Source organism: Zonotrichia leucophrys, chromosome 5 (assembly GCF_028769735.1).
Source record: "Zonotrichia leucophrys gambelii isolate GWCS_2022_RI chromosome 5, RI_Zleu_2.0, whole genome shotgun sequence".
Lineage (NCBI taxonomy): Eukaryota > Metazoa > Chordata > Aves > Passeriformes > Passerellidae > Zonotrichia > Zonotrichia leucophrys.
The window spans coordinates 31871646-31899616 of NC_088175.1; the positions used below are offsets into that span (position 1 = coordinate 31871646).

The 27971-nt window shown below is 45.0% G+C and overlaps 1 protein-coding gene across 4 annotated transcripts in view; it reads right to left on the minus strand.

Moving 5' to 3' along the window:
- The window catches only part of MAPKBP1 (mitogen-activated protein kinase binding protein 1), a 97548-nt gene that overhangs the window by 69347 nt on the left and 230 nt on the right, over positions 1 to 27971 (minus strand). For 3 of the 4 annotated variants that reach the window (XM_064713910.1, XM_064713914.1, XM_064713912.1), the window contains exon 2: positions 26878 to 27221. In XM_064713910.1, coding sequence (XP_064569980.1) covers positions 26878 to 26994 — 117 coding nt within the window. In that variant the 5' untranslated portion in view covers positions 26995 to 27221. The remainder of the gene's footprint in view (positions 1 to 26877; positions 27222 to 27971) is intronic. The other variant, XM_064713911.1, reaches the window with a different exon arrangement.

Below are 27971 nucleotides of genomic sequence, written 5' to 3' on the forward strand. Positions count from 1 at the left end.
AACTCAAGGATTTTACTGGGTCACAGTCTTCTGTTTTTAATTATCATTGTCTAAGTCATATTTGGTTAAGGCCTTAGGGGCACGGACACAGCATCAGAAGTTACTATTGTAATAATTACTACTGACTTTAATAGCTGCCCTGAAGACGAACATCTTGCATTTATACCGAGGTGGAGCACAAAAGGCAGGGGCGGGGCAGGTTTCCCACGCCACCCTGACCACACACCTTACCAGACCTGAGGAGTTTGGCTGCAGGGCGAGACACAAGGTCTCACTGAGCTCAAGGCTCAGGTTACTGGGTAAGGGGCCAGAAATAACCCCACACAGAGAATCTCCTTGATTCAGCAGGTAAACAGAGCTGAGGTGCCACCACTTAACATGAGCCTTCCATGCTTTCAGTTAGTTCAAATTTGGCCTGCCTTCAAACAGTGACATGGAAAGTGGAAGATTTCATTTTCCAATCTCTGGAGCAACTTGGTCTTTTTTCCCCTCTTATTAATAATATACCCCAGGTACTTTAAGACATTATGAGAACCCACCAAATTCTCCCCTTCTCTTGCAAACTGAGAATCTCTGAAAACATGGTTTTTACAAAACTCCACTGGATTTTTGTTAAAAAAGAACATGCAAATAAAAATGCAGTTACAAATAGACTGATAAAGAAAGGAACTAGTTTTGTTTCAACTTAATATTGGAACAAGGTTGGGGAGAAGAGTGGGAAAGGCCAGGAGGATATCTACTCTTCCAGATTTGTTAAAAACGTTTCAAAACAAATCTTTTTAAAGCAGCTCAAAAACATGCAGAAAGAACTCACTGTTTCTGCTGCTGAGATTCTGGCTAATATCAGCAGCTTCCAAACTAGCAGAGGTTTGAATTCATACGGAAAATACATTCTTGACAGCAAAGGAGGAAGTGGAAGAGACATGTGCCATTCAAGTAGTTCCATCTAGATAAGGCACCAATTACTTGATTCTGTCAGCAAACATCAATTTAGCAATGCTGTGATTACACTGCTCATTGCAGGCTTTAGTTCAGTCTGGCTGTAATTGCCACTATCCTAAAGGCACTGCTTGACCTTGGCCATGCAGATATTCAGCAGCAATTCAGCAACCTACTTTCACCAACAGGTATGATTTTGCTCTGCAAGGACATTTACTGAGCCTCTCAGTGTGCAGTCCTACACCACAGCGGAGCTGACCTTACAGGAGCCTGTCTTGCAGGGAACAGCTCCTTCCTCCCTCATCCTACTCAGCCCAGTGATATCCCTCTCCAGACAGCCCTGGCATGGCAATTACATGTCCAGAAGGCCAAACCAGCAGAAAACCATGTTCTACTTGTAATTCTCTGTTTGTTTTCTGTTTGCCAGCCTGGGGAAACCCACAGGAAGACCAAATTCAGGGGAAAAAACCCTAAAACAAACATACCTTTCCCTGGCAACTGGATCAATCTAGCTGCACATCCAAAGCCCAATCTGACCCCTACAAGTCTTTAAGAAGAGGAGAAACCAAACAGGAACACTACGTGATTTGTCTTGACACCCTCACCTCACCTATACCAAAATGTCACCCCTACTCCAGCCTCCTCTCTCACTCTGAAGTCAGTGGAGGTCCCCTGCTGCTTTGCCAAGAGACTTTTTGTGGCAGTGCTAGGATGTGGAAAGTCAACCTTTCTCCTACGGTCAGCACACAGCTTGACAGAAAAGGAGTAGCTCAGTCTTCCAGTCTGATTATTTTACTGCCAGCGAGTATCTTCTGACCTCCAAAAGACCATCTGTTCCTTTAGAAAAAGGCAACTGTCAAGGCCATATCCCTGATATTGACAGAAAAAGTGCTACAGAAATAGGTAACTGTCTCTAGACTAAAGACTCACAACTAACTTTCTAAAAAACACTTCCCCTCTTTTGTTCCCAGTCTTAACTTCAAAAACTTTCTAGTGTAAAGAACTTGAAAGGCAACCCCACAAAGCCTACCCAAAGGCAGCACATCCACTTGATAATACTCGAGTATTAAAACCAACTTGCATCAAAAAGTATGCATATAAATTTAAAATGCAACCAAATGTCATCTTATGAGACTTGTGAGCTCCACCTCCACCAACCTGCCCACAATACACCAGTTTTTTCCCCATGACCAGCTTCCAGACTAGGTGACACAGAGGCAAGAGATAGTCACTTTGTCAAAAAATTTGAGAATGAAAAACACTTCAGAGAGAAAAACAATAGATAAAACAGTATGAACTGGAAGCTTCTCAATTTGCCAGCTAAAACAAATGAATTCTTAATATGGTTAATTAGGGCAAAACCACATCAACTTTAACTTCCTAATGTGGTATTAAGATTTGTCAGCAAAGGGCAGATCTGTGGATACAGGTCTGCACTATCCACCTCTGAGGTTACCACTTCCTCCTGGGTAAGGGCAGTCTCCCAGCCCTACACAGCCATAAACACTGCCATTCATACAAGTGTTCCAAGCAGCACTTCAGCACATCCCAGTCTGAAATACATTATTTTGCACACCTTCCCAAGGCTGGTCTGAGCTAACCACAGGATCTGGAGAGTTCCCCTGCAGATCTGAGACACTGCTCATTACCAATAGCTCCTGTGTTTGCCCAGTTTGAATCCTACAGTTGTCAGACATGTCACTGCTTGCTCAGGCCTTCACAGGGAACTAATGGGCCACCTCAACACCCCCATCCAAACCTGGAAACAACTGCATGACTAAACCTGTCATTTGTACCTAAATTAGAGGCAGCAGAGGAGGCTGACAAGCTGCATTTGTTACTTCATCTTGAGGCTTCTATTAATAGCATTTGGCACTTTCAGTCAACGTTCTCCGTTCTCCGTGAGACTTGCAAGAGCTGTTGAATTGATCCACACACAAAACACTTCTGCAGCTCATTTTGCGCTTCTACTTTGCTATCTGAAACCATCCCATCTCTTTTTCTTTAAGGTCAACTTTTACTCAAATGTTGATGCTCAATATACACTCTTAGGCACCAAAACCTGTGCAGCTAACACCTATCTTGCAAAATCTGATATTCAGCCATTTTACAAAAATTTGGTGAGTTGGAACTGCACAAATGTGTATAAAGAAATTTTTGTGTCTAAGCAGATCCCTTACCCTGTTCCTTCCACATCAAATCCCAACACCATCAGATAGGTAGGACCAAACCAGCAGAGTCCTGAATTGCAGGACTCAAGGCACCAACAAGTATTCACAGCAGCTGGGCCTTCCCAGAAAGAGAGGTCCCCCTGCAGCCCAATCCCACCTGAAGTCAAAGGGCATATCTGACAGCAGCCCTTGCTTCCATCAGGCACAGTCTCACACAGTGCATGGGGCAAGCCCATGCTTGGGGAAAGAAGCCATATCATCTCTGCCTTCCTACTGAGGTGCAGATAATCATTTCAGAAAGACTGATCTGAACAGCCCCAGCCAGCCTCGTCGGGCCTCTCAGAAAACTCCATGTGTGACCAGCTGCACCCAGGTCTCAGAGTGAGTTTTGTACTTGCGTGAGCTCTTTCTGTTGTTTTGAGGAAGTTATCACAAACAATTGCTTCCATATGCTATAAGGACAACACAGAAATCCTTGAAGGATCAGCCCAACTTAACCCCCACCTGTAAACACTTTCCTCTTTCCCATCATTTGCATTCCTTTGGGACCATCTACACTTGCAGAGCCACAGGGGAGTACAGGAGCACTGTGGCCTGCACATCCAGCCAGGACTCTGTTAGAAAGCAGGAGTAAACACACCCAGCACAGCAATGACTTCCACCAGAACGGGTGCCAAAAGGGACAGTTCTCACACTGACAGTCCTGCCTGCCTGTCACAGGCACTCTGCCTACAGCTGCACTGTTTCACTACTGAACCCCTGGGTAGGAGCTCCTGTATCTGTGCCTGTTTGCACAACAGCAGATTTCTGAGGTCTGCCTTCATCTTAAAAGAGAGAAAGAGACATTTTCAAGAGAAAGCCATCTTTAGGCTTTAGGCCACCAGGCATCCCTCAAAGAGCTTTGACTGCAGGCTGAATAATAGCCTGCTGCCACTCACACCACCATGCTCCCCAGGTCAGCAAAAGACTAAGTTAGGAGTTCAACAGTATTTGAGCTCCTTATCCTCACACTCAAATGCTAAAGAAATTAGAGTTTTCTGACTTGATCGTCTCACTACCTGCCTTCTTATGCTATCTTCATTCTCTTTTGGGTCCAAATTCTCATTGTTCACTACAAGCACAATTTATTTAAGCATGGAAACAAAAAAAGCAAAGTATCTGAAAGGATCTGTGCTACTCTCCAGTGCTCAAAATGACAACCAAGTGGAGAAAATTGATGTTATGGTACAGGGCTGCCCACACACTCCAGCACCTACAGCATTAAGCAGGAGGCTACAGCCTGAGAAAACCATGTCCAATAAGCAGATATGTCTGTTCCAGACTCAGAAGATAGGCCACCTTGGATCAGAGACCAATATCTAGCCCTGGTTTCTTTTTCCATTTGCAGCCAAAAGGAGGAAAGTCAGAAAGAATGGTATAAAAAAATTTATGGACAAAGGTTAAGATCAAGGAAAACAAATTTGATTCTTTCTCACACCCTGTCAGTCTTCCAGTCTCAAAATAGATATTCTGCATTTTTAACTTATTTCAGTAGAGTTCTCCACCGTGAGCTTATCCACTTTGTCTATAAAAGCTTAGCATTCACCACATCTTTTGGCAAGGAACTCCACCAGTCTGGTATATTGCAAGATGAACCATCTGTCATTATTTGTTTTAAACCTTACTTCTAATAGTTTTATTTGACATGCCTCAATCTTTGTATGGGAATAGACAGTGAACAGTCAGTCCCTATCCACCACATTTAAGTGGTTCACGATTTTGTAAGGAGCTGTACTATCACCTCAAGTCATCTGTGTTCCAAGTACAAGAGTCTTCTTGAAGTCACTTTATGGCTCTTCTGAAAGCCATTTCATAACCTCTATCAGCTCTTCTGTGAAGCCCTTCTATGTTCCCTACATTCTTCCTGAGACAAAGGGCAAACACCAAGACCACATGCAGCTTTCCAGGCATGGCCACAGCAAGTGTTTACAGAGCAGGATAATACAGCCTGTTTTGTTTTCCATTTTTTTCCCTTACTCTTAATCTGCCTTTCTGACATCTAAGATCATTTACAGAGAACAACAAAGAGGTCACCCTGCTCAACAAAGTCACAGGTAAGACCTGCTGCTGCTTTGCATTTGGAAACATATCCCCCATTCTGTCCTGTCTGCTGCCCTATGGAATGGGAAAGCCTATTCTTGAGTTAATAGTTTGATTTTAACGTGCCCCTTTCTCTCCATACCGTTGTGAGCATCTATGATCAAGAGCATCCTCAGAGAGAGTTCTTACAGCACAGCTATTCCAATCCACTCCAGAATGGCTACTTCAGTAAATGTCCACAAGCAGCCAATTTCTATTTTAAAAGCCTTCCCATGGGCCTATGTATAACATAGTTAACATTCAAACCCATTTAATTAAGTGGCGGCATCGAGTCAGCATGACAAGACAACATCCATCAGAGTTCATCTACCGTCCACTGCACAATGTGCCTGCCCTCATCCCTCTCCTGCTTGAAAATAGGCATATTAATAATGCATGTGCAAAGGCACGGGCTCCTGAAAAAGCAAAGGACACAGAAATCCCTCAGACACACGAACCATGAGGGCCACCTCGAAAAGCCTTCCCTAGCACTTAATCAGTTGTAACTAAGTAACAATCTTGGAGGGGGGGAAGGGAGGGAAGTGGCTACATAATCATCTGGGCTCTTGTCTTAAAAAAAAGAAGAGGAGAGGAAGAGGGAGAGGGAGAGGGAAGAAAACCCCTTTACTGATCAACCTGAGACCCTAGTCTTGAGAGCCCAACACTCTTTGGTCCAATACACTGACTCAGGGAGCTCCAACATCAGGCCTGAGTTTCACAGCAGCACCGTGGTTTGCCCGTCTGTCTCTCTACATTCTGCTCCCTGAGTTTTCAGCACCTCTGCATGCACTCCAACGTGTTTTCCATGCTGCTACACAGCAAAGTTGTATCAATGCACTCTGGCATCCAATACGTGAAAATGCTGAAAATGTGACTGTACATTGTCAGCGTCAGCATTTAAGAAAGCTGTCTATCTTACATAAGTGAAATTCAACACAGAGCGCCAAATCTCACAGCTGGCCCTGTTTGTACATCCCTGCTGCTGCCCCCGAGCCCCACCGCAAAAAAGCACGTCCAACCTCCAGGGAGCAGCGCACACGTTGTAGGCACTAATCCATCGTCTGAACACACTGTCTGATGGCCTGTTACTGCTGCAGAAAAACAAAGGCTTGAAGTTTTACATTTAGTTCTGCTGAGCTTCGTTTGGCACATAAAACACAGAGCACTAATTACAGCATACTGTTCTACTTAAGGGGCTGTCAGCATTTCCACGGCAAAGCCTTCATTTCAGGGCTTTATAACACAGCTGTGAAATATTCATTTTGCACTTCAGCTTAACATGCAAAGGTCTGGCTTTGGACCAGGTTCCCCAGCCTGATTTTTTTTTTGGAGGGGGGGAGTTAGGGTTTCTATTGTTGGTCTGGCAGGGGAAGGGCTGAAGATGGGTGGATAGAATTAACTGCAGGAGGTCTTTGACTTACAAAAGCACACAAACAACAAAACTACTCAGCTCCATAGTTGGTTTCTGCCCCTCACCTACCCAATGTGCTCCCCTGCTTTTGTATATGAATACAGAATATGCACTTCTAAATTTCTTTTGCATGTAAGTATTTTATATTTTTCAAGAGGTTTTCTATCCTCTCCCACTTCTGCAGCCAGTCTTTCTTCCTTCAGCAACCAGCGCTAGGAAAGAGTAATGTCTTGACAAGCCTGGAGACTGAAAATATTCCACCTGCAAAAGGCAACAGTAGCAAGCCAAGCTCCAACACACGACCCATTCAGGAGGTCTCTGGCTGACAGAGCAGTCTCCATTTCTCTCCCTGTAAACTTCCTAAGCCTTGCCCACAGCCACCATTGCCCATCTACACCACCTGCCCAATTGACCCTCCAGGAACTACTGCAAGACCATGAAACTGGTTTCATGCAATCCACTACACAGATATGTTCTGATATTTAAGGTGTTTCCAGCCAATATCCAGTTTAAAGGCAGTATTCGTGGGAAAAGAGCTATAAGCAAGCCTCACAATTAACCAATTGAAAAAAATAAAGTGAAAGAGGAAAAAAACCCACAAAGCACAACAAAACAGAAAAACACCTGACCAGACCATCATAATATGACACAAGCAGTTGCCAATTTGATGTAATTTGATTTCAAGATAACCACTTTAAGATCATCAGGGAACAATCTCCCACAACACAAGTTATGAAATGGCACTCCTTGGCACAAGAGTGGCAAGAGCAGAAACTGACTTGCTAAGAGGTTTTGAATCACTGAGTTACGGCGAGCATTACATTACATTTGTAAACTTGCATAATAGCAGAGGTGGGATGGGGGTATTCCAAGGGAAGTGCTGAGCCTCAGCTCTAATGCCTCTGCCAGGTGTGTTGCACAGGGGTTGCAACTGGGCTGTGCACACATTTATTAAAAATTACCCAGACATTTAGACAAATGGAGCAAATCAGGGATGAAGGTGGGAGAAACAGAACACAAACAACCCGGGGTCTCCACAGGCTGTCTTTCCACAGTGTGTGTGCATTTGTCCATCTCTCCACAGAGCCTCTCTTGCCTGCTCTCCCCTCCTGGCCTCTTCACCGTGCTGGCTGCCTTCAGTCCAATTCCAGCTGTCAGGGCTGCATTCCTGACCCATCAGCCCCAGCTGTCGGGGCCTACGTGCTGAATCTGCACTCTGCCTTCTTCTTCATGCACCTGAAGAAAAGCAGTCCCAGGCAGGCCATAAATACCATTGCACAGCTCCAGGGAGTGGGTGGGAGGCTATTAATAGCACCTCTACCAGCAACCATAGTGAGGGAACTTAGAATACAAGAACACACCTGCAAGTGTTCCTGCAGCCTGCAAAGAGGACATGTAGAGGATTAATTTCCTACCAGCTTCTACAGCACAATAATCATCACAAGCCATCATTCAATAATCTTCTGTTTCTTCATTTAACAACAGCCTGGACCACCAATTTTCTCTTCCCCACTCCCACATTAAGTTCAATTTCTTCCTAAATATTGTAGGGATGAGGAAAGGTCCATGTAACCTTACCAACTCCAGCCAAAGGCAAGACAAGCAGCAGTTTCTCCTCCTTCTACCATTCAGTCATGATTCTCACTGTAAAAGCAACACCAACTCAGACTTCAATGAGATTTGACAAAACTTTCAGAAAATCTGAGCTTCAGAGATACAAGTGTGGTGAAGGGACAGGGAAAAAGTGTGTGTAAATTGTCCACCATTGTCAGTGCTGTCATGATGCTGTTGTGACTTTGATATGGGAAATTCTTTTAGTTGGTATAAGCAAAGTTTGCGAAGACTGTACAATGAATGCATGAAATGAATGCAAAAAAGAAACAGTGACATCAAACAGGCTACAAGTATTCCTGGCACATAAAGAGTCAATCCTGATTTGTTCCAGACTAAGCATCTGCACATGGAGTCAATCAGACCAGCTCCACAGGCAGTTAAGCCCCATTGAACACAACAGAGACACCTCAGTGTGGGCAGGCTTCAAAGAAACCCTTCCTTGAGCTCTTGGGACATGGAATTCTGCAGGATCACTCCTTCAAAAGAACCAGATTTTTCCACGTTGCAAATGTGCATTACTTTTTCATAAGGAAAGAGAGCAGACAAGATACCAGACTTTACATAGGGTATGGTTTTGCCCTCCTATATAAGCAATTTGTCTAGTGATTTTTTTTCTTTGTAGTAGAAGATGAAGCCAATTCACCTTCCTCTGCATCAAGAACTACCTATACAAGTTTTAGGCACAAATGCAAACTTGCAACACTGCAGATCAGTGGAAGCAACTTCTGACTTTCTGGCAATTTCACACACTGGTCTCTTCCAAATCCATGCACGGGGCTCGGAATACAGGCAAGGAAAGTGCTTCAGTGAGAAGAAATAGAAAAAAAAAAGTCTATATAGCTCCCTTGGGCAGAGTTTCAGTTACTCATATAAGGGTTTGAAATCAAGCAGGAACAAACGGTTCTCTCAGCATAAGGGTCACTGTTCATCATCATTAATCATCACTTCCCAGATAGGAAAGGCTCCTTCCCCTCTGTTTTGCCCAGGCTTTAGCACTCACAAAAAGCAAGAGACAAGAAAAAGAGCCAAATAGGAATGTGGGCACAGGCTGGCAAGGTTGCTCTCTCTGTGGCTCTGCTGAGGTCCCTCCTCTTGGTCCCAGCCCTGAGCTGACTGAGCCTGCTCCTAAATGCAAACAGGCAACAGTTAAAAGTCCACAGCTTCTCAGGCACACGCTCCAAGGAAACCGTGGCAGCACCACATAATTCTTGACTCTGAAGCAGTCAAACACAGGGGCCATAACCCAGCACTGCTAACACCGATACCGCCATGGCAAGGACTCCCTCCTAAATCACCTCCTGCTGAACTCTATAAACAACACATACATTCAAGCTAAACTTGGACACAGGGCAGAAAGAGAGGGAGCAGAACGTCTTCCCCACAGTCAACCCTGCTGAGGGGAGCCACAGAAGGAAAGCCACATCTCAGCACTTCAAGAAAAGCATCATGTTACAATCTCCTTCCCCTGAATTTCTTCTCTGGGGCTTATTTTTGGTATAAACGGATCTGTGAACTGTTTGACAAGGCTTGGGGGGAACTTAGTGGTTCATCTTGAGTCCAAGAGTAGAAACACACAGAACTACGCAAGATGAAGAAAAGCCTTTTGATCAGCCTGCCTGAGGCAACACACGTAATTTGTTCGTAATTTCTTTTTTCACCCATGACCCCATGCCAAATCAATTAATTTTCATCCTTCACCAGTGATTTACATAGCCATTCTGCCCTAAAAGTCTTCAACTGCCATATCTCACCCCTACCTTACCCACCTCACATTGTCATAAAAGCAACTATGCCTTCTAGAGAAGAGCATAGTTGTAGGAAGTCTTAAAGAGACTTAGTGTCTTAAAGAGACTCTGTATGTAAAAGCCCCACCTCTTCATGCCCAGATTCCTTCCACAGAGCAGGTATCTCAGAGCTCACCTCTCCTGTCACCTGAAGGATCTTGCCTGTAACTCCTGAACCGCTCCAGGATAAGACACCTTGTCCTCCCATGCATGCATCTCCCTAAGATTTCAGCGATGTTATGGGGGAAAGCACATACTTGCATCCTCAGGGAATGAGGAAATGGTTTTGTTGTAAGCTGATTTAAATTATCTTAAAAAATTACATATCAGCAATTTAAAAGATGCTAAGATGGAAATAAATACAGGAAGGACAGAGTAAGAGCAAAGCGAAGCATTTATCACACAGACAACATCCCTATGGAAAGAGGCAGGAGGTAAAGAGATTAGTATTCCATCTCTCCCTAAACATTGTCTGAACTATTTATTATTAGTTTCACAGTACTTTCAAGAAGTCCCAACAAACACAAAGCCCTCCTGTACTCACAGCAGGCAGCAACATGTACTCTCACACTGTTGGCAATCTACAACCAAGTATAAGAGGACTAGGTGGCAAGACCACACAAACACTGAGGTTAAATGTCTTAAACATGCAACAAATTAGCAACAGAACTGGGAATAATCTTACTCCCTCACAAATTTCAGCAGCTATCTACTGCATAGATCATGCTGCACCACTCCTGTACTTCTCTTCTGCTTGAGGCCAAGGACAGTATTTTTAAAGAAAGCTTAAAAACTAATCAAAAGAAAGCATAAGAGAATTCTCTCTTTTGCTCAAGCCAACCAGTATGTACAGGAGGAGACATTCAAGCTTCCTGCTGGCTCCCTGCCAAGACTCACTGCCCAGCACTAGGCAATCCCTCCCTGCACCCTTCCCTGCCCTCTGCCCCAAAGAATAAGCTTCTTACACAATAGACTTTATCAGCATCTTGCCCTTCATGAGTCCTGGAATGAAGAAGCTCTTCACATCTGTCCATCAACACACATATTGAGCACCCAAGAGATTTGTCCTGTCAGCCAGAAAGAAGACCACATCCCTCAGGGGGATTGATACAGAGGAACATGGGCCAAAGACTGAGAAAGCAAACTGAAGAGAACAGCACAAGCACTGAGTTCCACCATCTCCTCAACAATCCTGCTGCCACTTCCCCTCCTGTCCCAGTACAGAGGAAAGTCCTTCACCAGTAACATGGTGTCCCTGGTGTCCCTGCCACGTGCCCCTGCTGCTCAGTCACCAGCACAGACAACTCCAGCAAACTCATATGTGCTCACCCAGGTACACACCACTGAGCCATCCTTCTGCTGCAAAGATGCAAAGTGGTGCTTCAGGAGAAGCAATCATCATCCAACAGTCACAGCAGATGCAGAATTCAGTTTAGTCTTTTCCAAATAGTTCAATTTTTTTTTTCTTACAAGTTTATGACATAGACCCAGCATCCCAAAGACCTGAATGCTCTTCCTCTGAGACAGCAGCAAGAAACACCATCGATCCCCACACTTTTGTGTGCACACACATACACAGACGAAATCACCACTAAATAAACCAGAGAGACAAAAGGTTATAAAGGTAACTACAAACCAATCCTAAATAAACTCATTAAATCATTCATTCAATTTGCTTTCATTCTTCACTTACTCTGTCCCTAAATCCCTTCTTCCTGTGATTTTCCCCAAGGATCTTTTCAGTTTATTTTCCTGAAGGAAACAAAGTCTGTAAACGAGGGGTACAGTAGTCCAAGATAAGATGACATATTTGAGTAGTTGTTAAAGTGACTGAACAGAAAAAAAAACCAAAACATCTAAGTCCCTTAAAACCCTAAAAGAGGGACTAGCTCTGGAAAAGAAGTCTCCTCTAACTAGCATTTAGGTTCAGGAACATGGGTAACTGGTAGAATTACCAAATGTGAGAACTGAGGAAGTAACACCATACTCAGAGGAAACAATTCTTATCCACATACTTTAAAAACTCTTGGTTTTGTTACCATGTGGTTTCTGTCACATTTCAAGAAAGCAAACCTTTGCAATAACCACCATTTCTTTACTGCTCTTGTTTAGAAATTCAGAAAGCCCTAGATCCAGGGCACAACCAACTCTTGTTGCTTCAACACTTGACAAAGCATTGCTGCTTTTACATTCTTAGTTCTTCACAAAAATTGCTGTAGTAAAAAGTAGAAAGCAAAAGTAGAGATTATGGAACTCTTGTCTTCCATAATTAGTAGGGGGGCAACCCTCCTCATTTCCTGGTAAATAGCTTTAGACACATTCACCTACTTAGAAGCATTTAGCAGAGTCTGTCTGGATAAGAAATAACTTTGAGTGACACATGTAGTTCAGAAACACCTGAACTAAGTACATTTCTGCAGTTTAAACAAGGGAGATAATAACCAGGCAAACACTTGAAGAGCAAAGCAGCACAAGAGTGAACATCCGTATTTGTGCTGGGCCACCATGCTAACCCTGGGCAAACAGTATTTTTCTCTGGTAAAAACAGAGCTGTAAAGCTTCTATGCAGCTTGTGTCCACTCCCTGCTGTGGTGCACTGGCAGAGAGGTAGTGGGCAATTGGTGGATACAAGATTTGCTGTCACCCCTGCACCAGAACTGGCTCCTGCATGAATCCAGGCTGCAATTCCCATCACCGCCCGGAGGAGAGGTGTTGGATGAAACAGAGCTGATGGCCTGTCAGAGCTGAACGAATGCAGCTGATGATTTGCACTCTTAAACAAAAATGCAGAAAGAAATGACTGTAGAATTGTTTGTTGGAGCACTGAAACCCAAAAACATTCCCTCACTTACACTGTCTTGTCTCTCTTCTAAGTACATCGGTCTGTTTAAGGAAAGACCTGCAAACGTGTCTGCAGGTTGATACCTGCAACAGAGCACTTAGGAGACAATACTGTGTTACTGTCTCTGTTTAAAAATTAGCCAAAGACAAAATAAGTACTTAGAGTTCAAAGATGGAATTAATATCATCTACAAGCAAAGACTAAAACTGGCTGCTCAGTGCTTATCAGTACTTTCTGCTATTTCTACAGAGGTCATTTCCTACATTTCCTTTAGGTGAGATACAAATCTATTAGTGACAGAAAGGACCACAGAAACTGGCACAATCTGCCACAGCAGCCAAGCTGACTGAGCAAATACTTGCACTAAACAATCTCAACAAAGAACCAGAAAGCTGCTTTTAAATTGCAAGAGTTCTGTTCACAAGCGCTGCCTGGGAGAAGTCCTACGCATAGTCCCCATGGTTCAAAAGATGATAGCAGCATCCGATGCACCTGTGAAACCCCAGATGATGCCACTCCAAAATACTGCTCCCTACCATGTGTGACATCATGACAATCAAGGTGGCTCCACAAGTACCCACACTACCTGTCTAACAGTTTCAGAGGAAAAATCCAACAGTTCAAGCAAACTCAGCAACAGTTCCGGAGTCAGAAAAAACTACGATTGTCACAGACCAAACTCTGTGGTGTTGGGCCACCAGGTTGTTGAAACTGAATCCTGGGATTTCTGACAGATGTTTCACAGCAAGAGAAAAGAGCCGAGCAATCTTCAAGCAGGAAGCCAATGCTCCAGACCCAAGCACTTACGCTCTTCCCTGAAGGCATGCCATATGGCATTTGTTGTTGCTTTCAGCCACCTTCCACAGCCTTTTCCACTGGAGATAGAGTATCTGGAAAGTCTTCTTGAATCAGCTGTAAGGAAGGGAAGCCCTGGGTCTACCACTTTCTTCTATTTATATCAACAACATTACTGCACCAGTTCAAACATATTTTATATATAGCTCTGTGGCTTATTTCCAGGCAGAAGTAACTCAATGCTGGTGTACATATGTTTAGACCACAGCAATTGGAAACAATGTCCCATAAACTCTGTTAACTGCTGATCCACTGTAACCAGAACAGGCTCTACAACTGCAGAAATACAAACCATGATAGGAAAAAAAAATTAAATGTTATCCACCCAGAAGCTAAATAAGCCAGTTGCCACCTGCACAGCACTGACAGACCTCCACTGTAGCCCCAAGAGATTTATAGCTGTAAGTTAACAGCCAGCTCTTGTCACATCAAGATACAGTGTCTGACTGCCAAGACACCACATGGAGGTGACATGGGTGTGGGCCAGCATAAGGGCAGACATGCAATACACAGAGCATCTGCCAGTATCCACTTGCATTTTGTAAACTTAAGAGTGGACAAACAGAAGACAGTTAGATGTGCACAGCTCTATTTGTCAACCCTGTACTGAAAATGCCAGCAGTGCTACTATATTTTGATGAATCTGACTTGAATCCAGTACCCATAAGCTCACACACTGAAAAGAAACAAGAATGACAAGGAGCAGGAGCCCTGGCCCAACACCTGAAGGCTGTTTACCTCAGCACTGGTTGCAGGGGTCTCAGTGACACTTGCTGGAAAGCTCACAGGTTACTGATGCCAGTGCTGAGCCTAGGCTTTGACACGACCTCAGGTGAGCCAAGCTGCAAACAGCAGCCCACATGCAAAAAAAGCAAGATGTGATAATTACCATGCCTTTCACCAGACTGTCCCTCTCACAGACTTCAAATACAGCCCTGTCAGTCTTCCCAACACACATAAAAACAACCTTTCATCACATTTTTCTCTGCAACAGCTAAATACTGGGAGGGTGGACAGGGAGGACAGATATGTGATTAACATGTTTTTAAAAATAGCTTGCCTTTCTTTTGCCTGAACCCAACGTGACTGAGCTTTAAAGAGGAGAAAAGCATAATCAACACTTCACAAGTATCTAAAAAGGCACAGCACCTTTGGTTTTGGGAAGTGGAAAAGTTAATGACCACCATCTCAGGCCTCTGGAGAGACAGGCGTCTCTTCTCCTGGGGTATAAACAACCTAGCTTTATCCTGCATAAACCTGTTTGTAACTTTAGGGATGGAACTGCCCTTCCTGAACATGCCAGGTTGGCATCTTGCTTAGATCAGAGGAGACTCTGTCACTCTGTCAGAGAGCTTCTAGATGGGGAGAAAAAGGGAAACCAATTTCAGGGGGGAAATAAAAATGGAATTTCTCTGGTCAACTGCTTATTTGGAGGATGTGAAACAGGAAAAGAGAAACAGTCTCTATTCCATGTTTCACAGGACTGGTAAGCAACACATTCAGGAAATATGGATTATTGGACAAAGTGCAGCTGAGGTGATCAAAGCATGATGAAAACAACTGCATGATATACATATAAGGCATGCACACAGATACAGTTACGTGCATTAAATGAATCATCCTATAGAGACTCTGATCTTGCAATCAGCCACAGAGACACTTATCTTTACATCCATTGGGTAAAATGAACCACTCATACTACCTCACCACACAATGTTAAGCACATGCTGAAGCACCTACAGGAATGGTGCCAGAGTTTGCATTCAGTTTTCTTTTAAACCTTTCAAGGTCATCACAACTCTAAAAACACTACAAAGAGTTGTGTAAGCCTGTGTACATTACAGCTGCAACATAATACCACTGTCACTTCATAAGCAGGGGAAAAGATCAGGCTGTAAGTTACAGTACTAACAGGCACACTAAGAAAAGTAACGTACACTGAACCAGAACAGAGTATGGTCTTCGTATTAAACACACACACACAGAAAAATAGAAACACAATCATACCATCATCCAACCAGGCCTCAGCATTTCAGTACACTCTACAAGGCAAAATCCTGCTTGGCAGCTCTTTACAGTACTTTCCTTTCTGGGGATCTGAGAAAAGCATCCAAATGAAATCACAGTAGAGAGTGGGAGAGCAGGACATGGGACAAAACACAGGCAGCAGACCTGGAAGTAAATTCTTCTTCCAGAGAGGTGGCTGCAATGCACAGGCAGCATTCCCTTTGCTGTCCAGAGACGAGACCCTCTCCCCAGCAAGGCAAACCACCCACTTTGACATTCTACGATGGATTTTGTTTCTAAGCCCTTCTTTCTGTCCTAACTGCTTCTGCAGCTACAGAGATCACAGATGATTTATAGTTCTGCCATCTCTTCAGTACAAGAGCTCCTCAACTCAATTAATCCCAAATGCTACACAAATATGTTTCAGGCCCCCAACTCCCCTCCCCACAAGCCAGGGCAGGAATACCAGCTCATCTCTCTCTGGACAGTTATAGTACTCTGCACAGCCTCCTCCTCCTCTCCTCAGCCAGGGCTGCCGGCTAAGGAGGGCCGGGTTGCTCTTCCCAGTACAACAGGCCCTAAGTGCCAGAAAAAACTAGGAGCAGAAAGAAAGAGATTATTTTGCTTGCCAACAAACCTTTAGGCAGTAGGTGATGAGTGTTCCCAATTGTTTTAAACCTCTGGAAAATACTGACAGCAAAACTAAATGCCTTATTGCAACAAGCACTCTTCCCAGGGTAACATCAGATGAATGTCCACAGCAAGCAGTATTTCTCAACCCCTGGTAACCTCAGAGGTCCCCAGGTGCCCTGTAAAACACTTCTCTTTCACCAAAGAGGCAGATTTTTCCAAACAAATGAGACAATTCAGTTTCCTTGGCAGAAATGCAAAGCCAGAAGCTGCCCAGTGCACCATATCCCCTACCACGGAGGGCAATGTTATTACACACAGCAACCTGCCGGCCTTTCCCAGCCTTGCTGGTCAGCCTAGAACTTTGGTCACCAGAGTTACACCATGAAGGTCCAGGCACTGTCTGGAACAACACAGACTCTGAGCATATTATAGAGGGTTATTATATTATAGACTGGGAGCTTGGCTGTCTCCTTTTCCCAAATGTATGTTTAAACTAAGCTTTGCAGGCTTACCAAGGGCCACAGGCCCCAGGCAGTGCAGGGCTCTCCCCAGGCACCAGATACCCACAGAGCCATAGGCTGGGTCAGAGTGCCCCTTCCCAAGCACACCACAGCATGTCCACAGCCACAGGAGGCTGCAGCACCTGGAAGAAGCCAGGGCAGAAGCCATGAAACTGCCAGCAGGCAGGCAGACCAGGCCATGCAATTGAGGCCTGGGTGCTGCATGGCCCACTGGCTCTCACCCCAGCTCCAGCAGGCCGTGTAGAAATTCATTAATCAGCCCCCTGGCCATTTTATTAGCAGCTGTGTTTACACACTGACACTCCTGGGCAGAGATGTTCATTCCAAGGGCCTGGAGCAGCTTCGACACACAGCAGAGACAGTCCAGGCATTGCACCTTCTCCCCCAGCACCACACTCATTTTTCCATTGATAGCTCCATCAGAAAAGTATTTGTTGCAGGTCTCAGACATAAAAAAGCTTATTTGCAGCTTGCTACACAAAATGGGCTGTGAACTTCACAAAGCAAGTGTCCATAACTCACTCACCACAACAGTGATGCAGGAGACCTGTTCTCTCAGAAGTTACAGCCAAAGCAGGCAGTGACAAGGAAGCTGAAGGAAGCTGCCTCTCACCCAGAGCACCTCACCCTCATCCTCCCCCAGCACCAGTCATTCACGCTGCTGCTGCTGATTGCGTGTTAATACATCTCAACAGCTTAGCTCGGCAAGCCTGCAGAGACAGGCAGAACAAACCACGGATTATCAGGGAGGAAGATTATCTTCCTGCTGCAGAGGACAGTAAAATCCCAATTCCAGCCTCAAAAGCTGCTCAGGCTTCTAGAAACAGCTACATTCATTGATGCCTACCACAGACTCAGAAATATTTTTTCATGCATTTCATTAAGAACACTTTCTGTCACCTTGTATCTATTGCACTCAACCACCACTCCCATAGCAGAGTTTGGGGCACACACTGGGCAAACACTCTCCAGCCAGCCCTCATAGTTTGGAAAGGTACACAGAACCATATCTAAAGCCTATCTGGCCATGATTCAGTCCAAGAAAACTAGATGAACTGGGACAAGATGGGCTTAAGCAAAAAAAGCAAATCCCAAATTTGTTAGTTCCAGTTTACAGTCAGCAATGCTTTTGGACCCAGCTGCTCAAGAAGGATGATACCCCCAAAGCAGGTTTGAAACAACTGTGCTCAGAACTACTATATCTAGTTCAACACTGGGAGATAAGCCAAACACAAGGAGTTATGCAGCTGTTTTAAAGCTCTGGACACTGGGACACTTTGCAGAAAGTGGACAAGTACCCCTGTCTGTTTTACACTGAGGGAAAGAAGAGGCTCAAAGACAGTCTGAAGAGCAGAGCACAGAACCCAAAAACTTTAACTTCATTTTAAAAGAAAATTACAGAGCTCTATTTCAAGGTTCACTCTACCTTTATATAATTCAGCAGCAAAGAAACACTGGTTAAGAGCATGAAAAACATCAGTCTTAGCCCACACGAAGCTCTTGAAGAAAAGACTAGTATTGATGAAACATAACTGGCAGAAAGAAGTCCTTTCACTCATATAGCCTGTTTCTCTGTGGGACAGGATCATTCAACAGACTCTTTTGATACTGTGTTACCATAAAGACAGCTTGGTTTTGGATCTCAGCTTGCTGATGCTTTCGAGCACAGGCAAGTGCTTAACCAAGTACACCCTGACACTCATGCCCCCTCAAGATACCTCTGACACCATCCCTCATCCCCTCATGGTTCCAGTCACACCATGGCCATAGCCAAAGCACAGAGCACAGCGAGTTCTGAACACCAAGACCAGCCACCAAATAAGTAGGCAGGTCTTGCAGACACTTCTTTCACCCTCAGTCTTATTCTTATGTTTCAGGAGCATCACCAGCATCTAGATTGCATTAGGGACTGTGCAACGAGCTCAGGCTCCTTTGGTGCAAAGACTGGCCTGAGCAATGGTGCTTTTTTTTTGTAAATGAAAGCATCCCTAGTACAAACAAGACTTCAAAGGCAAGCAGCCCCTTATGTGCTACTCAAAGGTGAGCAGCCAATTTCAAAGCCCTTGGGAGACCTCAAAGGCTACCACTCTGAGCACAGGAGAGGTAGCTAACACTTCAATACTGGCACTTCAAACACCTGCCCGTGCTGGGCCTGTCTGTCAATAGGGAAGGGTTTCTGCAGAGGCAGCACTGCTTTTCACAGTGCCTACCTGGGAGAAAAAACAGGAGCAGAAAGCTTTACAACTCTATATCCTTGAATCCACGGGCACTGCCTTTTAGTTGTTTTCTCCTTTCAGAAACTCCTTGATCTACCTGCTCTCAAGACATTTGTTTAATGTTATGACTCTCTACTATGATGCAACCTCAGATAATCTACCTTTTTCCTGAGAAAAGTGTCTCTCAAGTCCACGATGGGGGAAATTTCAGACTAATTGTGCAAAGTGTCAGGAAGATGCAGAAATTAAAGAAGCATCACTGTAAGGAAGGAATGGCATTGTTAAAATTTCATTGGGTAAGAAATCTCATATTAGTAGTTATATCACATTAGCTATCTTGACCAACTAATACTGTATTTGGGAGAACAAGCAGGTCTGACTTTTATTGCTATTGACTTGGAAACTCTGAATACACCAGCAGTTCATAGTCCTCTACAGTACTATTTTCAATCAGTTTCCTCACAGTAACTAACAACAGTACTGGTCTCCTGGGACACTAGCAAATTTACAAGGCTTACTGGGGTTTCCACAGCTCTAATTCTTATGGTGCTTAATCTGCTTGAGCTTGTTGGAAAGTCATCATCATTAGAGCTACTAAAATCATTAGTGACAATAGAACCAAGTCAGCATCTACAACAGCACAGTTTGTGGACTTTAAAGCAAATAATCTTAAATGAACACAAGTCCCCCTCACATGGGAGAGATGAGAAACATCCCTGGTAATCTCCAAGAGGTTGGGCTTTGTGACTAAGGCTAGGACTTGGCCTTAGAGGATCAAGATTCAGTTTCTAGGTCTGCCTCAGACTTCCTGTGGGAGTTTGGAACCATATCTTTATAGAAAAAGCATGTCCCATTCCTTCCATCCCTTTAGTTTTTTAAACCTGAAGCTCCTCTGGTCTGGGTCTACTTTATCCTGTCTGTCCAGTGCTCATCAAAGCAAGGTTGAGAGATGGGATGCTCCTGCAGTCTATGGTCATACAAATACTAGCAACGAGTCACATTTGCATTGATAATTTTGAATACAGATCACACAGCACAGCTGATTACAACAGCTGCAGGCCTCAGTTGCATTTTCCTTGCACAACACACAAACATGCTCAGGGCAAGGATAAGCAGCCCTGTGGTGAAGGGAAATAGCAGGAGGGTTTTCCAAATTGCAGTAGCCACCCTTTGGTGGGTACAGCTTCAGCAGAGCCTGCAGGGTTTCAGGCACAGGGACCAGCCCACATCTGGAGCTGGGAACCAGAGCAGCAAGCATGCCACAACCCTGCTGTGCACATACCAGAGCCCTCAGAAACTTCCAGCTATGCGGAGGCAGGTATGTCAGGCACAAACACAAGCCTGAAGTAACTGAAACTGGGCTTGGTGATAGTTAATTATTCAGTCCTTAGCTGGGATCACTCAGCATTAATGTCAGGGCTAAGCACTGTTTGAGTGCCATGTACGCACCATTCCTGGCACCAAACATCAAAACCTTCGAAAAAAGCCAAAGAGTAGCTAGTATCTGTTGTTTGCTTTCACTCACAAAGAAAACTGTACCAAGGCTAATCAAGCAACTTCTCCCCAGGACCTGATCAACAGGAAACAAAATATCTACTTCAATTTTCCAGGCCATCAAAATGCTGACCACCACTTTCTCAGCCAAAAATGGAGGTGGTGCCCTGTAGTTACTTTCCACTAGACACAGAGGACAGTAAAATAATATACAAGTCATTTCACAGGTGCTTACAGATCACTGATGGTGGAAAATCAAATATTGGCCCAGCCTGGTCTGACTCCCAACCAACACTTCAATTGCTCTGCCCTTCTGAAACACATGAGGTGATACACCACAGGGAGAGCTAAGCATGCAGCTAGTGAAACAGATGGTACACTCTGAAGGAGATCTCTTTCCACTGTGTCAGAGGATGCCTTTCTCCACCAGCCCCCTCAGCACCACAGTGAACAACAGCTCTGACTAGCAAGCAGCAAATGTACCACCTGCAACATCTCTGAACAGCCTGATCTCTGCCATCTTACTATCCCAGCCAGGTTTTTGGCAAACCCTACACGCTTCACAGCCCATGGACAAAGAGGGGATTCTGTACACAGCTCACCCAGCACAGCAGGGACAGCAGTGTGAAACCTGCTTATGAGCCTCCCCAGCCAGGTTAGCCAAGTCCTGTATGCCCTCTCAAGGAGGTGAAGAACAACATTCAAGGCAGGACCACAGCAGCTCTGAAAGGTTATCCAGGTAAGCAGTCTATGACCATCCACAGGAAGCAAGAACTATTAAAACCTCTGAGGCAGATGACCTGGTTTGTGTTATTCATGCTGACTTCACCCAGCACCTCATCATGCTCCTCCTGCCATGGAGACGTTTTCCTGTTGTCTTTCACAGTCAAGACAGCACGTGACTTAGGGGTGGCTAGAAGAATGGATCTTGCCAGCAATCTTGCTTCAAGATTGGCAAAAAGTATCACAGTGTTTTATGCATACAACTGCAGGCTATAAGACCAAATTTATTGAACCTTTTTATATCCATTATACTTCAAGACCCAAAGTCAACTGGCACTGTAGTCCACCAGCAGAAAAACTCTGGTTTTGATATGCTCTGTAAATATAAGTCACATTTAACACTCATGTTTATACCAAGGGAGCTAGCCAGATCAGCCTGTATTTTCAAGACAAGGTATCTCATTCACAGATTGAAGACTGGAACAAGAAAATGCTGTGTGTTAAACTATTCACAAACACAGAGGCACCCTGAGCACCACATATCCAAGGGTAGAATAGGGAGGACCAGAGCAGGGAACCAAGCATTCAACCCCTGAGCTATGACACTCTCACCTGTTCCACAGACTACCTACAGATACAGACATGCCACTGAAATGCAGGTCTGGCTATGGAGAACCCAACCAGCCTTTGTCCTGTGCTTTAAGGGACACTGTTATAAGCCTGACCAGAGACAGACATGAAATCCCTTCTATGTCTGAACAGCAGGCCCTAAGCTGTTGAAGCAATTGGCTGCATTTAGACTGAGCAGTGCAGAGCTGTGAGAGAGATCTCCAGCTACCACCTGGGGTCAAGCAATATTCATGGATGCTGAAGCAGAACAGGCACAGTAGCAGACATCCAGATCAAGGTCACAGGCATTCCCGCAGCTGTGCTCCTGGCTGCACTGGTCCCAGAGATGGGCTGAGTGCTGCTCAGACAGCAGTGGAATGAAAAGCATGAATGGGGCAATACTGCACTGACTAGCTCCTCAAAAGCATCATCATTTTGTAGAAGACCCTTCCAAACCCTGCCAAAAGAAAAGCAGACAGGCTGCCCCCTACCTCACCCTCACAGTCAGGCTGCTCAGCCCTGCATCCAGCTCCCTGGGAACCCAGCAGGTTCTGCTGCTGCAGGACAAGTTCCCAAAGACTTACAAAGAATCCCACTCTGCAGCAAGCCTCAGCTGCACCTGAAGTGATTTAATAAGAGGTGATGATTTTTGGTGCATTTATATAAGTGAACTAAACTTGTCTGGTTTCTGGTTCTGTTACAGTTCAGGTTCAGCAATTCTCAGCTGATCCAGTTAAGACCAGCAGTGGTCTGACACGATTCATGCTGGAAGCCACAATATTTTCAAACAAAAAGGACTGTGTGCTGAAGGCAGGAAGCTACAGTCAGGCCAGAAACATGACTCCAGTCTCCTGTGTCCAGGACAGCCTGTGGTCCCTGCTGAGATCTCAGGGGATTAAGACGCTGGAGAACTTTGTTGGGAATGATAAGACATGAGGGGTCTGAAGCTTCCATGGATTTGTTTTCCTCTTAAATCTGTGCAAGCTCACTAGCAGGACACAGAAGTACACAGAAGTACTTGTTTCTACTGGCTGGCAGTAAGAACAGACCATGCCTCACCAAAGGAGGACAGGAAACCCTGTCCCACTAGGAGCAACTTAGTCAGGGTTCATTTTCAGAGCTAAAGCTCTCAAGAAGGTTTTGCAGAGCCACCCAGTCCAACTCAGCATCCATGGGGCAGGAACAGGCACTCCAGCTGCACATGTTTGCATGCCACTTGGAGAGGGGAGAGACCACAACACAACAGCTCTCTGCTGAATGACTTCCTGCTGAGGAATTCAGGTTTTAGTCAAAGCACTCTTTTAAACAGACAACTTGAAATATTTCTGGCTTAGAAAAAACAGCAGAGATCAAAGAAAACAGCAGCAAATTCCAAATGTGTTTCTTTGATTCACTGGCTTCCTGTTTCAGGGAAAGCCTGTAGCAGGTTTTGTAGCAATTTGTTTCTACATTGACATTCGCAATCTGATTTGACTAAGGATACCCGCACACACCCTCCCCCCTGAAACAGGCACTGCTACATCGCTTAAAAAGAGGTTCATATTTACAAGTGTAGAGCTCAACAATACAAACAACCCCTGCAGGAACTGCACTTGCTTAGGTACATTACTTCTGTGAGCAGGGTACTACAGCAACTAGGACATTTTAACAATGGGAGATGGGTCAGGCCTGAGCTTCCCCTCGGTCCTGATGGTGCTGCTCTGCAGGGTGATTCAAAGGCACTTAGCGCCCAGCTTTTAACCCCGCGTCTCTGCTGGAATCACAAGCACGGTGACCAGATGCACGGCTGGATTTCTGGCAGGGCTAGTAATCCTCTAGAAATTGAATGCAGGCCAATCAACTTATCTGAGGAAATTTTAGCTTCCAACCGCCACACCAATACATTACAAATCCCAACAGTCAACAAGCTTTAGACTTAAGTCACAGTACCCTAGGTCTATATTGGTTCAACACAAAAAGCAGAGATCTGGAGAGTACAGCAAAAGTGGATTCAAGCCATGAACACGAGAAGACACACAAAAAAAGGAGAAGTCTAACCACAAAACTAGTCAGGCAGCAACAAAAATCAGGACTCCCACTAAACAAAAGCTGTTTTCAAAAAGCAGTAACAAAACCAAACACTATATCCCATTTGTCAACAAGCTTTACTTAGAGCTCCCATTCGTCCCCCCCTTTTCCTTTTTTTAAATGTCCATGATTATCTATCGGCTCCCTAGTTTTACTTCTGTAGAGATTTCCTGGAGCTCTACAGTAAAATCATGCATTAATCACAGCAAGAAACTAGTCCTAGGCGAAGTCACAAAACAAGTTCTCTCCTGTACAGATCCCAAGTAACACACTGCATGTCCTGCACAGCCATCATGCAAAATATCTCTCCTTACCCACACTCCCCCTTCCACAGCAATGCACAAACAGGTCTCTGCAGAGCCAGCCTCCCACAGACTGCCCACGGCCAGCCCAGCAGTACACGGCTGCTCCACTGAAAGGAGCCAATTTCACAGGCCTTCTCTTCGGCATGACAAACTGCCCGAGGGCTCTGGCCCTAACCACTGAGACAGCCTGGCGAGCCTCACACACCCAAGGGGTTCTTTAGGAAAGAGCTGGGACACTTCCCACTGGAGGGGAAAAAACCCAAACCACCACAGTTCATGGAAGTTTAAGCAGTGCCACCCAGGGTGCTTGTCCACCTTAAATCGAGCACGTGGCTGCAATAAAAAGTTGAGGCACTCAAAGGGCTGTTCAGGGCTGGGTCTTCACCTACATCTGCATATGCAAAGCACAATATCATCTTCCAGGCATTAATTTAGGGCAGCAGTCCATCCAGCTCCATCCTATGTAACCAAGCAGCGTCCAGCTGTGATGACCAACTTCACAGGCCCTTCCATGCTTCCAGTTTCATACAGCTCTTGGAGCAGTTATTTCTCATAAAGTCCAAGAGACAAGGATGCCTCAAAGACTCCTTCCTGCTGGTCAGAAAAGATCCTTCAGGAATGATGTGTATGATGGTCACCATTAGTCCCAGGGGTTTTTACACACACCAAATAGCAGACTGAAAGCTGTTTCTGCTATTTTAGAAAAACAGAACTGCTTCTCACCTTGGAAAGCAGAGGAGCACACATGTAGCAGAGGGGGCGTCTCCACAGGTACCCAGCATCTGTAAGATCTTTGATAAAGGGCCCACTCCCTTTCACCTTGGCTCCTCTAGCTGGCCCACTGATGGCAGACCTAACTCACCTGAGCTAATTCAGAGCAGACCACTTCAGGAAACCAACACCTGCACCTAACTCCTCATAATGCCAAACTGATTCTGCCAGCCAAACTCATTCTACCAGCAAACTCCCCATCAGTTCCTTTGCACCTCCACTGATTAATGGCTCTCACTAATAAAATAGACAAAATCCAACCCTGAAACCCAAATTTGATGGTGCAGAATGAATCCATGATATCCCTCCCCAGGGGTTCAGATAGCCCGGGGTGCACACTAGGAGACAGCATGAAAGATAAAATGGAGCTCTCCCAAAAGGCAAATGTAAGGAAAGCAAAATGAAACATGTACCACAGAATACCCAGGGTATGTAGCAGCAGGTCCCAGCCCTGAAAAGAAGTGTGCAGACCACAGAGCCAAAATCAAATGCCCACCATATGTGAAGGTACAAGTGGCTTTTGTGTCTTCCAGTAGAAGTTGCTGCAGAATACAGACCAACAAAGACCAACAAAGCACATTTCACCAGCAGTCCACAGGATGCATGAAATGTACATACATGCACACACTGAGGTCAGGCACAAGCACCAAGGACTTTCCCCTAGACAACTTTGAGGAAGCCAGGCAGGTTTTTCTCTTGTTTGGCAAGAGAAGAATACCGTGTTCCTTGATATTAAAGAGCCATCTAAGGGAAACTCTGACCTGAACCAGAGTTCTGAGAACAGGATGTCATGCTGGGGAAAGACCATTTTTAGGCACAGTGTCATTTCTTTCCCTTGAAATTTTAGATACACTCTTCACTTCAAGAGAGAAATTTTGAAACTTTACTGTTTTGAGCCAATGAATACACTTTTCAGACATGTATAACAAGCATTTCTTATTTATTAGAAAGCCTTCACAAAAGGGGAGGGATTAAGTTTTCTATTTATGGAGACAGAGAGCTACACAAAGGCTGAGTGATTTGCCCAGGGTTACATTACAGGTGAATCAGTGGTAGGGACAGAACAAGGTGCCCTGACTCAGAGGCACCTGCTGTCAGCAATGCCACCCAGCTCTTGCACTCCCTGAAGCCAGGCTTAAGTCATCCTCTCCTCATGACACCAGTCAATTCCTAGTCAGTGAGTGCCTGTCAGGAATTCTCCAAAACACCAAGAAGAATTATGGATTTCAAGAACCAATTATACCCAACAGAAGCTAACCCCAAGGAAAGGCGGTCTGAGGCACACAGAAGAAAGCAAATCCCAATCTGTAGAACACAGATGCTATCTGAACAGATACCTCCAAGACATGTTTCACATCTTTCATATCATCCTTCCCTTGCCCACATGCTCACAGAACTCTCCTTTGCAGGGTGAGAGTAATTGCCTACACACAAGAGATGCTTCTGTATCCTCAGCTCCCAGTAATGCAGGTTAGCAGCTGGTAACATGGAGGAAGAGGCAGCACTGCATTCCTCCTGTCAGTCATCTGTAACAACTCCACACACCACTGTGTGGGAAATCCCAAAAGCTTTCTGATACAGACTAGGTTCATATCACACAAGCAAAAAGAATACTTCAAAAGAGGGGCACAAGCTTCAGGAAGGATCTGCAGAAGAGCAAAGATCCCAACCAAAAGACAGACCAGTTCCTCTGCATCACTCTACAGTTATACCAAGTCTCCCAAAGCAGCATCACCAGTACAGATGGAAACTTATGCAACAAAGTTAAAGCACGCTGCTGCACCACACAGCACTCACCTTGCTGCCTATATCTTCTCGCTTGTTCCCAGGCTTGCTTCTCCTCAGCTTAATGGAAGGGGAGCGAAGCAGATTTTTGATGCGACTCGTTATCGTAGACCCTTCGACTGACATCATCTCCAGGTGCCACGAAGGTGCTCACCCCACACACAGGCTGTGCCTGGGGAACGAGCCCAGGTTTGAGGCAGAAACACCGATGGGCTCAGCTTGGCTCCCACGCATTCACATATCTCTAGGCAATTCTGCTCGGGAACTCCACTCCTGTTACACTGCAAAGCTATTCACAGAGCCTGGCAGACTTTCCTTTTGCAGATTCCAGAGGATCAAATCAGCAGCAATCTAAACTGAAAGATGCACCGTGAGTCAATATGATATTCACAGTAAATTGAATTCTAGCCTCATTCTTTGCAAGAGATATGAATGCAAGTGCTTACAGGGATGGAGGCAGCATTACTATTTTCAGAGGTTTCCAGACAAATTATCATCCATTTAGTATCAATTAACACATCTATACCAATTCCCAAATCCAAAATTTACATTTTGCATTTCAATATCATCTTATGAAAAAGACAAAAATTCCCACCCCTTGCTTTAGCTCCTTACATGTCCATTCCACCTTCTGCTTCACAGCCTGGAAAGCACAATGCTGTACTTGACTATTAAACACCGAGTCGCAGAAAAACCTCGAGAATACACACGGGGGAGTTTTTAACTCTCACAAATCTATCTCTGCTTTAAGTCCACACAATTACATAGTGTGTGATAGCAGATAATAAAGGCATTTGATGTTTCCACGTCCCCCCACCCCTATTTATAAAGTGAACCAAGGAGGCACTATAGCGGCTGCCAAGGATTACAGACCCCCGGCCAACACCTCCACCTTTCCCGAAGTAGCCGGTGGTGGCCGGAGGAAAGAGGGATGCAGTCAGAGCCTGCAGCGAATGATCCTCCCGGCTTCTGTGCAAAATGGGGGCGGGGGGAAGAAAGAGAGAGACAGAGAGAAGGGGAGACAGAAGCGCGGAGAGGAAGAGAGAAGTCCAAGCCAGCGCAGCCGGCAGCCTCCTCCCTGCGGCGGCAGCACTGCGGGTGAGGGG